Source organism: Otolemur garnettii, unplaced genomic scaffold, assembly GCF_000181295.1.
Source record: "Otolemur garnettii isolate 467f Iridium unplaced genomic scaffold, OtoGar3 scaffold00116, whole genome shotgun sequence".
NCBI lineage: Eukaryota > Metazoa > Chordata > Mammalia > Primates > Galagidae > Otolemur > Otolemur garnettii.
This window is the reverse complement of record NW_003852511.1, coordinates 4555553-4568070: the sequence shown is the minus strand read 5'-3', so window position 1 is coordinate 4568070 and position 12518 is coordinate 4555553. Positions and strand designations below refer to the sequence as shown.

The window sequence follows — 12518 nt, the reverse complement described above, 5'->3', positions numbered from 1 at the left end:
AAAAAAAAAAAAAGAATATGGTGCTAGTTTCCTAGTCAGCACCAGGGAAGGGTACAGTGTTTAAACAAAATCAGCCTTGTTTGCTTCTCAGTGTTCACTCACCTTTGTCACTAGGGCGTTTTCTGTGAGCGCAGTACCATCTTTACTCCTGATTCCTCCTGTGTGGGTTGGATAATCAGGCATCATGATGTAGTCGAGGGAAGGCTGGGCCTGGCGCCCTGTGATCTTCATGGCGTCCTAGCTTTATTATTTACTAACGTTAACTTGTGGCAAGTAACTTAACCTTTCCATACTTCAGTTTCTTTCTTCCTCTTTAAAACTAGGAGACTATTGTCTCAGCAAGCTCTTGTAAAAATGTTTCCAGAGTTTGGAAAGAAACAAGACACCACGTGTATATGCAGTGCCCCATTACAGACTCCCTTCAGCTGTCTGGCCAGGGAGGTTCTCCCACCATTTCCGTTACCTACATAGATCTGGTGCCTCTTCATAAAGCTAAAATGTATCCCATTCCCTGAGCTCTTTAGACGCGAGAGAGCTATTTGGGGGAATTTTTGGTCTTTAGACACGGAGAGAGCTATTTGGGGGAATTTTTGGCAGTGAAAGCGAGGAGAACGGTGACTTGTTTGCATAACCTTCAATATTCCTGCCAGTAGTACCAGGAAAATGACAGAAGTGAGAAGAAAAAGAGTGAAAAACAATCTTATTAGAAGTTTTAATGAGAATTTTTTTAGTTTTGAAACATATCACCCTCATTAATCTACACATTTTTATGTTGACAGAAATATATATCCAAACGCAAAGAAACTATAACCATAAATCATGGCAAAGCTGGCACTACGACTAAATTAGAAATGAGTCCACAAAATAAATGAAAATACAAAAAAACATATTATACGATCAGTATGTTCCTTACTGCATCCTTTTTGGGATTATTAAATTGAGGGGAGAGAAATATGTACAGTGGGAGTTAGATATACAATACATTTTACCTGTCAAAATATACTAATACAGATAGACTTATGAGCTCAATAATCTGGGTTTACAAATATCTTAACTTTTCAATGAAAAGTGAAGAAGAAGAAATGAAATTTGCATCAGCATTAATGAATGACATGCAGTGTTGAATGTGCACCCTGTGTAAGCTTTCAGTCAAAATCTTTACACCTTTCATTACGAGGCGTTCCTTCCATTGTTTAAGAGTTGACTATGACTAAACTTACAGATAGATGCCGCGTGAAGTGAGGACAAACTGGAAACCCACTAAGGCTACTAATATTTTCCCCAGTACAAAGACACACATTTAGTCAAATGGTTCTTGCCAAGTAAATTAGTAACTTAGCAGATCTAAAGCTTGAAGAAAGACAGTTTTAAGTTTTTTTTTTTTCCAGCTTTATTGGGATACAACTGACAAAACTGTGTATATTTCAGGTCCACAATGTGATGTTTTAATATGCATCGACATTAAAAATGACTACTCTAATCAGGCTAATTTGCATAGCCATCACCTCGTGTAGTGAACTACTTTATGTGTGTGTGAGAACATTTAAGGTCTATTCTCATAGAATTCAACACAATATTAACAATGACCACCATGTTATACATTGTATCTCTAGAACTTATCTTTTGTAGCTTTTGTCTCTCCATTCCACACACATCACCACCTCCCCCAGCTCCTGGCCACAGCTGTCCGGAGCTTCTGTATTTTCACTTTTGTAGATTCCACGTGAGTTAGGGACGTGCCGTATTTACTCACCAGTGTCCTCTGGGTTTATTCATGTTATTGCAACATGGATTTCCATCATTCTGAAGGGTGAATAATATTTCATGATTTGTGTATATATATGTGTTGTAGGTATCTATACATCTATAATGTAAATATACATGTATACAGATAGACATATATAATGCAAAGAATTTAAGCACTGCAGAGTTATTTGTATCATAACAGATAGGAGAATCTCCTAAGTCCTTTTGACAAAACAAGATGGTCCAGATTTTTGTAGTAAAATAATGTGTGACAAAGTACTTCTAGTCAGATGACTAATTGGATGAGAATACCATATTTCATTTTCATCCTTAGGTATAAGGATGTATTTTTGTTCATTAATGCTTAGTTCGTAAAAATTCGGCTAGGATATTATTTTACGACCACACTCTGAGATTTCACTTATCTGGTCAATTTCATCATCATCATTAATGTCGAGAGTCTGTTGGGTCTTTGCCTTCATCTTCTGATTAGCCTCATCATTTTGAAACATCTTCCCTTGGCAATTTTCTTCTCTTTGTTATTATTGGTAGACAGTGAGAAATTCTCAATTCTCAGCGGTATCCAGTGCGAGCTAAAAGCAGACAGCAGAAATGGTATCTCCAGTCTTCTTTTATACTTTCTTGAAAGATGACACCATATTTGGACGATGCAATAAGAAAAGCAAAAGATGACAGTTTATTTCACATATTAGATTATCCTTTTGAGAGATTTCATCATTCTCACTTTTTGGGGGGGGGGGGCATAGTTGGGAATAATCAATGTTTAGTAATGAAATAACTCCTAGAATCATGAAATAGCAAAATGTTTCCAGACATAGGAAAAATAAGATCATTAACATCTTATGTAATTTAGGTTTATAAAAGGTTCCATATGGTAATTGCAAGGAAAAAATTAGTTTTATTCCATATATATTTTTAAAAGTTATTTTTTATCTGTTCTTTGGAAGACCTCTGAGAAAAAATAAAAGTTATGAGGTATCAATCCTTACAAATAGTTAGAATGGGAAGAATAAAATTGGATCCATTGGACCCTGATTGTATGTTGAGAGTTAAGACAAATCAGGATCAAAGAAAATCATATACTAAGGTAGCAGAGACTCAAACACGTTTTAGTCCAAGGGAAGAAGCTACTAAAAGACAGTTTGAAACTCTGAGGACAAGGGTTCTGAGGAGCCCTCGGGATGAGGCAGGGCTGGCCTTAAAAGCAGAGGCACTTGCCCTTCTGAAGCAGAAGCCTGGGAGGCCGCGGTGCAGAGGCAGAGGTCTGTGCTGGGACCTGTCTCCTTGGGGAGGTGGGAGGTGAAGTTGCAGGAGCACAAGGGGAGCAGAGCAGTTGGGGGCAGCCGTGGACATGGCATCGTGAGGTGGATTTGGTCACACAGAAAATTGACCCAAGCCAGAAGGGTGCCTCCGTGGTTAGCACTAAAGGATTTTGTACGAAGAACAATCCTAGCTTTTATATTCCCATTCATCTTTCCTTCTCCTCATTAACCTTTAGCACTTTTAGAAGCAATACCTCTGCTTAGATATACCCGTTTCCCCATCAAAGAAATAAAAGTAAAGAGCAGATCAACGTGTAAAACATACACACACTCTACCTTAGATTAATCAATCCAAAATCATAATTTCTAAGGAGTAAATGGATTTATATACTGGGAGTACCAAAAAATGTATACGTATTTAAAGGGATGTTATTCATGTGTTACTTTTTGAAGTTGAATTGAGTTATAGAAGCAGTGTGTAGTGTGGTGTTCACTCCGCAGATGGCATTGATCAGATGAATGCCAGCATCACCATGGGACAGACATGGACAGGATGGCTTTTTCTCTTGAAATGTGTGTACACTTTTTGGTACATGGTTTTTGTGTGTGTGTGTGTGTGTATAGAGTAAAATCATAGACCATGCCTTAGAGTACATTTTCATTTGAAACCACCTTTAGACATTTGGCTTACTATTATAGAATACTCCGTTAGTATATCTGGCACCTTTCCATTCATTTCAAGAGAAATGTTTGTTTGAAATTTTGAGATTTGGCTTAGCATATGTAGTTCAGCGACTAGGGCGCCAGCCACATAAACCTGGGCTGGCAGGTTCAAGCCCAGCCTGGGCCTGCCAAAACAACAACAATTACAATAAAAAAAAAAAATAGCCAGGCATTGTGGTGGGCACCTGTAGTCCCAAGCTACTTAGGAGGCTGACGCAAGAGAATCACTTAAGCCCAAGAGTTTGAGGTTGCTGTGAGCTGTGACACCATAGCAGTCTACCAAGGGTGACATAGTAAGACTCTTATCTCAAAAAAAAAAAAAATTAATTAATTAAATTTTGAAATTTTTTTAAAAATAGTTGTCAGAAAAGAAGCATTTCTTGTGCTTTTAAAACATGATAATTTTTGACTTGTCTTTTTTCACAGGTGACTAGTTGTGCTTGGGTGCCTGACAGTTGCCAGCTGTTCACTGGAAGCAAATGTGGTGTCATCACAGCCTACACAAACAGATTCACAAGCAGCACGGTAGGTCCTGGGCTCTCTGTGTGGCTCTCCAGAATCTTGGGATTTTGTCAGTGAGGGGAAGAAAATCTTTATGAAATATAAGATTAACTTAAAATGCTGGTGCTTTAATCTTTCCCCCACATTAGCTCTTAAAATGTGAACAGCTACGTATCTAACTCTTCAGGTTTATTAGTATCATGAAAAATTTTTAAAATAATTATAAAGGTCTTATTTCTTACTTTTAGAGGCAGTGTTTTGAGTTAGGGTATGTTTTGTATTTATGCTTTTTCATGACATTTGATGCTCGCCTATATTCCTGGTATCAAACTGAGTGCTTAGGTGTAGACCACAGGGGTCTATCAACTTGGAAAGCTTAGAAACCCTCATGTTCCACCTTCCCACAGTCTATGGGTAAGGTGAATGACAGCAAAATCCAAGTGGTCTCTCTGGATTTCTGCCACTCACTGGAAGAAGTTGATTCCGTTTGAACCCTAGTTCAGGTTCTTTTGCCATGATCCCTAGGGAGCCATTAAAATGGTCTAAGCAGGACTGATATCATCCAGCCGGCATTTTGCCAGGGGTCTGAGACTGGGGCCAAGACAACCATGAGAAGGCTGTCACTAACTGGTGGGCTCACCCCCTGACTCATACTGAAGCCAACACTACAGCACCAGCTTGGAGAAAAGAAAAGGTTTTGTGGTAAGTCAACTGGCAGGGAGATAGGAGGCAGTGTTCAAATTCGTCTCCCCAAGCTAGAGTCTGGGTAGCAGGTCTTACGGGCACAGAGAATCTGTGGGAGAGATAGGAAAATGCCATGAAGTGAGACCTAGTTGGGTCATGCACAGGGGTGGTGATGAGTCCTTGGCGCTTAAGTTTATACTGCACAAAACAAGGCACTGCTTGCTTCCCAGTTCAGTCCCGCTTACTCCAGGTCCTCAGGTTCTGCCTGTGGCTGCCCTGTTTGTTTCTGGCAGGCTTTGGGGTCATGGTTAAGCGTGCCTGGTTCATCGGGCCGTGCTCAGGTTCCTTGACCTGCAAGCGGGGAATCTGTTGCCCTGAATAACAGCTCACGATTGTGTTGCCTTTTGTTATATTTTGTTAGTGAACCAGACTGAACTGGTTTCTGTAGTTACTGCAGCAATCCAGGCAGGATGCAGACAGGATAGCACAGTGAGGGCAGGGTGAGGAGTCAGGCGCGTGCAGATCATTGCAGGACAGTGGAGTGTCTGCTCCAGGGAAAGCTCACATACAGGTTGGAGGAGCAGAGATGAGGGGCCACCCAGATGTCAGGGAGCTTGAAATGTGGATCTCAAAGGACCATTTTACAAGGAAGGAACATTGCACGTAGAGGAACCAGTTCACACAGAAGCCTGGTAATTTGAGAGGGAGGCAAATAGTTTTATGTGTAGTTTAGACTATAACACTGGGGAAAGGATGACCAAAACAAGGTGGAGAAGTAGACTGAGGCCAATGGTAAGGTTCGTATATGCCCCAGTAAACAGAGTGCTGAGGAATCTGAGCAGAGAAGTGTTAGGATTCTTCAAATATCTCCTTTTTTCTCCTTGTTATCCCAAAAGACTTAAAATGAGGGTTAATTGTATAACATTGCTGATATGCTCAGCTGCCATTACTTTTAATCTTCTGAGCTCACGCTTCTGTTTCCTTTCTCCTACAAATCTATTCCAAATCCTGCTGCTAGGGCCATTGTCTGCTTACATGCTTGGATCATTTTGCACCATGACATAAACACCTTTTTAACAACTGGCTTCATCTTTTGCTTTTTATTTCCTCTTGATTTTAAACACCCTGTTCTTATTTTACCTATGTCTGCATTTTTAACTGTGTGTTAACATAGGTTTTTTTTTCATAAGGTTAAGCTGTTAGTATAGGAGTAATTGGGCATGGCATAGTTTTTAATGTAGCATGCTGATCTAATTAAATTTAAACCCAGCAAGACACATACACTTCTGTAAGTTTTGATGAAGTCATGGTAGATTTGTGAAGGCTCATCCTGCTCACCTTTCTTCCTCAGTTATATTATTTGCCTCAAAACAGATTTTCCTGCTCTTTGTAGAGGTTTTTTTGTCCCCCTCTAAATATTAGGTAATGAAGTCATGAGATTAACAATTGCTATTTAAACAATGTCAAAACTGCTTCTTAGCTCCGTGGGTTTATAGTTGTTTGTTTGGGGTTTCTGCAGACACCTTTGCTTTCTCTCGGGGAGCCTCTCACCCTTCTGCTTCTGTACAGTTGCAGTTCTGACCCTGCGTCTGTGCACTCAGCAGGAAGACTTCATGCTTGCCAGTTTCTGTTCTGCAGCCTTTCCAAGCCTCCAAATGCAATGATTGTAAAAGTATACAAGTTCCAAGTTCCCCTTTCCGTTAGCTTTGATACGACGACAGGCCTCACAAGTGCCATGTGGGATGTGGCCAAAATCATTGTCTGCATATGTTTTCGTGGGGATCTTATGAAATACCTTCCTTAGCTCGTATAGCATACCCAACTTTGAGCACTGTTTCCATTGAATTGCCTAAGATACTATCTTCTAAAATGCATTTTGTGTAACAATGACTAACGTGACTTGTTATATGCAGTTGTTAGCTATAAGCGACTTACATGTTAGAGAAAAATGTCTTATAATTACAACCAACTTTAAACTAGTTGCTATGGTGTCATTATTTTGCTGATTAAATAATGTGGCCACATCCTCGTCATATAAATGAACTCCTATATTTCTCTTCTCTGGTGTTAGAGAACTATATGTGAGAAAACTAAATTGCTGGTGTTAAAAGACTATATATGCAGCTTACTCAAGGTAGTATTGCTTCATTCAAAAATGATATTTAAAAGAAGAAGGCTTGCACAAGATTCCTACTCTACCCACTGGAAATTAGTTTCTAGCCCATTAGTGAATTATCTAGTAACACTCCTGCCGTCATTTTAAAGTGTAGAGTTTATGAAAGTGTCAGACACCACTATAGAGCCCCCTGTGACTGTTACTCACGTCACAGAGGAAAAGGTGAAGGATGGCTCAGTAAGTCTGTGTTCTTACATTCCTTCTGATGCATTAATGTATTTACAGAAATGAATGGGAATGACAGTGGTTGGTAGGAGAGTGGCCTAACGTTTTAGGAAAATATTGACCACAAGATCCCAAACTTATAATTTATCAAGTAGAACACTAACCTCACTTCAGTTTTGATGTTAAGGCAATTCATTCATCTGTACTCAGCGAATTGGGAGGCAGTTGCTCTATTTAAAAATGTAACACTGAAGGAAATAAAATAGAAATGAAATAATAAAGATAATAACTAGTATTTACTGAATGCGTACTTTGTATCAGGCATCATTCTACGCTGTTTACATGATCTGATGCACTGAATCTCCATAACAACCCTCTGATGGAGGTGTTGTTGTCCCGTCTCCAGATGAGAACACTGAAATCCAGAGTTAATCCCTCTTGTCACTTGCCCAGGCTGCCCCAGCTGGTTCATTGTAATGGCCTGTCAACTAGCAGATCGTAGGATTAAGGAACTGGAAGGCATATCTGAAAAACGTTACACCAAATGTAACTTGAGAGATAAAAAGAAAAGCTGGGGAACAAGGTGATGTGGGGGCTGGAACGAGAAGGTCCAGACACCACTGATAGTTACAGAAAGAGAGAATGGGAGAAAGGCAGGATTTGAAGAGATAATGACAGAGATTTCCAGAATTAAAATTTGAATTTTGTGTTAAAGAATCACAATAATTCCCTGGAAGGATAAATAAAAATGCGTCAAACTTATCTTCTCCACCCATTGTCCCAGCTTAGTCCTTTGCCAGCTCCTGCACAGATGACTGCAATGGCCTTTTCACTGGGGTCCTGGCCACCAGTCTCACACCCCTGGAGCTGACTCTCCCTGCAGGCTATCTATAGAAGTCTTCCTGAAATGCCAACTGGATCATTTTACTCCTGTTTAAAATCATGTAATGGCTCCTCATTGCTCGGAGGACGAAATGAGGCTGACCTGGCCTCTGCCCCACCCATGCCCATTTCTGCCCACTCCTACTTCCCTCCAAGTAGTGCCCCTTTCTCTCCTCACACTTACAGCTCCCTTAGCCCAGAATGCCCTTTGACAGTCCTTTCTTATTGTCAGAATAAATTCTGCCAGTTCTTCAAACCTCCGTGCATATGCCATTTCCTCACAGAATCCTGCTTTTACTCCCTCTCCCTGACCCCAGCCTGAGGAAGTGGCTGATTCATGGGTCTCTGAGGTTCTCTGTGAAAATCCACTTTGGGTCTTCTCACTTCTTATTGCTACAGAGCTCCTGGCAGAAAAGCATCATCTCTCTCCCCAAGTCCTAGTGCAGGGACAGGCTCATAGTAGTTAGGTATGTAGCAAAGTGTGCTGTATGTATGAATGAATGAACAGGTTGCATTCCAGAAAGAAATTCTGTGAGGAAATTTCTTGTTTCTTAAAAGAGTTATTCAGAATAACCTTCCCTTGAAAGAAGACTAGATAATATATGTACATATTTATAAAATATGTTTATATTTTAATATATATTTATTTATATATATTTAAAATATATTTATATTTTGATATGTCAATATATGGATAAAATATATTTATCCTGTCTTAATTGTTTTTTAAGTCTTTTTTTATTAAGGGGGTGCAAATATTTTCATTACATGGATAGCTTTTGTAATGCTTAAGTTAGGGCTGTTAGTGTGGCTATTACCCAAATGGTATAATAATAGGTTTTTAACCCCTCCTTTCCTTCTTTCTTGATTTCTAATGACCTTTACATCTCTCTGTGTACATGTGTGCCCATTGGTTAATTCCCAGTTATTAGAGAGTACATGTGCTGATATTTTTCCATTCACGAGATACTTCACTCAGGATAATGGTCTCTATCCAAGTTGCTACAAAAGACATTACTTAATTCCTTTTTTCCTAAGTAGTATTCTGTGGTATATAAGGACATTTTCTTTATTTTATTTTTATTTTTTAGAGACAGAGTCTCACTTTGTCACCCTTGGTAGGGTGCTATGAAGTCACAGCTCACAGCAACCTCCAGCTCTTAGGCTTAGACAGTTCTGTTACTTCAGCCTCCTGAGTAGCTGGGACGACAGACGCCTGCCATGATGCCCAGCTATTTTTGTTGTTGTTGCAGTTTGGCCAGGGCCGGGTTCAAACCTGCCACCCTCAGCATATGCGGCCAGCACCCTACACACTGAGCCACATATGCCACCCAGGACCACATTTTCTTAACCCACTCATGAATGGATGAGCACTTAGGTTGATCCCACATCTTTGTGATTGTCAATTATGCTGCAATAAACATTTAAATTTAAAAGCTTCTGCACAGCAAAGGAAATAATCAATAGAGCAAATAACCTACAGAATAGGAGAAAATATTTGCAAACTATATATCTGATAAAGGGCTAATATCCAGAATCTACAAGGAATTCAAACAAATCACCAGGAAAAAAACAACTCCATTAAGAAGTCAGCAAAAGACATGAACAGAAGTAAAAAAGAGACACAAATGATCAAAAAACAAATAAAGACACACTCGGCATCACTAACCATCAGGAAAATACAAATTAAAACTGCAAAGGGAAATCACCTTGTCCCTGTCAGAGTGATTGCTTTTAAAAAGTCAAATAACCACACATTGGCACAAATGTGGTAAAAAGGGAACACTTATATACTGTTGGTGGGGCTGAAAGTTAGTACAAACAGTATGGAGAGTTCACAATAAGCATGCCATCCATCCCAGCAATTCCACTACTAAGTATCCAATGGAAAAGAAGTCATTTTATCAAAAAGACACTGGTGCTCAGTTTTGGCTTTTTTTAAGTCTTAAAAGCATGATGGATCTGACAAGCTAGTAAAAAAGTACTAAACCAGAGAGGTAAATAAGCAGGAAGGGAGCATTAGCCTTGAAGACAGTTGTTAATCCTAGAACGTTGACACTATCCTTGGACACACTTGTTTATGGAAGAAATAGAAAACAACACCTAGGGACCGAGCAAGCTGGAAAGTGCCAAGGGAGTCTTCCTCAAAAAGCTGGTCCCCAAAGGGCAGTCCTCTCAGAGTGAACGTGATTATTTGGATCAGACCCACTTTTGCATGAAATTATAGCCTGGGTTGGAATTCCCTGGGTTGTCCAGGATTCTTAAAGACTTGACTTTGCCTTAAGGAGGCCCTAGACTGAAGCAGTGATCTTCATCACCTGGCAGAAACAGGGAAGGTACTTGCATTCTGTTCTGCAAAAATAATTTTTTTAAGACAGTGACAAATACACAAAACCAAGCACATGAAAAAATTATAATTAAAGACATGACTATATAAAAAATTAAAACTTGGTTATAATAAAAGAAATATAATTTAAAGGAATCCTTATTGTTATTTAAAACTTAGGAAACTTTCAAAGATTTAGAATGTGGGGATCAAAAACTTAAATGTTTTAGAGCTCAAGCATAAAAGGAAGCCACTCAGACCACTGTGGGCAAGGAGTTTCTCAATCCCAGCTACCCCAAAGCATGGTTTGAAAAGGGTTCTGGGCACATCTCAATGGCCTTACAGACTTCTGGCTGTGGGAGGGTCACAATCAGAGAGCCAGACTGCAGCCCTCTGTTGTCATTCTGCTCCTGGGGATGAAATGGCAAGGGCACAGTGTGAAAAATAAACTCTAACACTAAGTTATTTTCAAAGAAATAATCTATAAGGCTCAGAAAGGCAAACAGTTTTACATGCCAAGAGGCAATAAGGATGTGCTGCCCCAACCTAAAACCACATAGGGTTTTTATTGTGTTCTTTATAATGTTAACATTTCAAATAATACTGAAATCATCAAGATAATCTGGTAAGGGAGGAACTTTGACCATACTCACTGGTGGTCTTGTGTCAACCTGAAAGCCTGGGAAAACAAAAATATAGAGAGGTAGATGAAAGGACTATGTTAAAATTAACTTTAATAAAGAACATATGTGAACAGGGGTGGAGGGAGTGTAAACATTAAGTACTTTCTAATCTAAATTACTGGTCTTTTCCAACACATTCTAATCTGACTTACCAAACTGTTTCAAACCAGTCAAGCATTCTGTCCTTTATTACTGTCTTAATAGCTTTAAAGGTTAAGGAAACAGGTCTTGCCTTTTTGCATTCCTTAACAAATGCTTGACCATTATTATTTCATTTTAATTCTTCTACCTTTAACCCACAACTGTCTAAAGACAAGGCCTAAGCCTTTGTCGTTGTTACAAACTGATCTGACCCCTGTGATTGTGTTCATTTGGGTGTCCTAGACCCCAGCTAAATAGGCAGCTGCTACACAGTCTGAGTCACTTGTTCTAAGCAAGAATGTAATCCTGGTATTACCTCACTTTTGATTCTTTAAGTGTAAAATATGTATTTTTGTATGAATATAATACTGAAGTACATGGCAGTTGAGATATATTAGCCACGCCTAATATGTCAACACAGATATACTTTAAGAATAATAGAACAAAAAGGCAAGATGCAAAACATGCCTACAAAATAATATATATGTCAAGTTCAAAAACATGAAAAATAATATAGTATTTAGAAGTATAAAAATTTATATAAGAACATAAATACAAAATTTAAGATAGTAGTAACTTCTGACAAGGGAGAGGAAATAGGATGTGCAACAGTACACAAGCTGTATATATGATGTTTAATTAACATTAATTAATTAAAAAGTAAAGCGATAGTCTAAAACATTAAGATTTAACTGAGTGGTCAGTATATAGCTCTTTATTATACTTATTCCTTCTGCTTTTCTATATTCTGTGAAGTGGAAATATTTAAATGCACTAGAACCTCTATAATTGACCACCTCCTTAACTGGACCTAATTTTCAAGGGCCAGACGTGCACCACGTGTACATGTCAGTACACTAGGCCTAGTTCCTTATGTTGACCATCTCCATATGTAGTCCCTTGAGTGGTCAACTTACAGAGGTTCTATTGTAATTTATGATAATAAACAGCATAATGGAGAAAACAGGAGTCAAACCCTGTGTGAATATCTACCATCTTCAGAGCATCACTTTGCAACCTTTGATTTAGAAATTGAATTCATAGCTGTTGCCAAGTAACAGTGGCATTGGGACCCATCACCACTGGTGGCATCATGAGTTGGTACAACACCTTCTAAAAGTTCACTGGCAAGAACTATAAAATTATTAGCATTCACTGACCCACTAGTAGGATTCTGGAAATTTATTATAAAGAAATAATTCAGGCTC

At 38.9% G+C, this 12518-nt stretch overlaps 1 protein-coding gene across 7 annotated transcripts in view; it reads left to right on the top strand.

Annotated features, from left to right (window-relative positions):
• The window catches only part of LYST (lysosomal trafficking regulator), a 196209-nt gene that overhangs the window by 164499 nt on the left and 19192 nt on the right, over nt 1-12518 (top strand). For all 7 annotated transcript variants that reach the window (XM_003797445.3, XM_023517645.1, XM_023517644.1 and 4 more), the window contains one exon: nt 4179-4277. In XM_003797445.3, coding sequence (XP_003797493.1) covers nt 4179-4277 — 99 coding nt within the window. The remainder of the gene's footprint in view (nt 1-4178; nt 4278-12518) is intronic.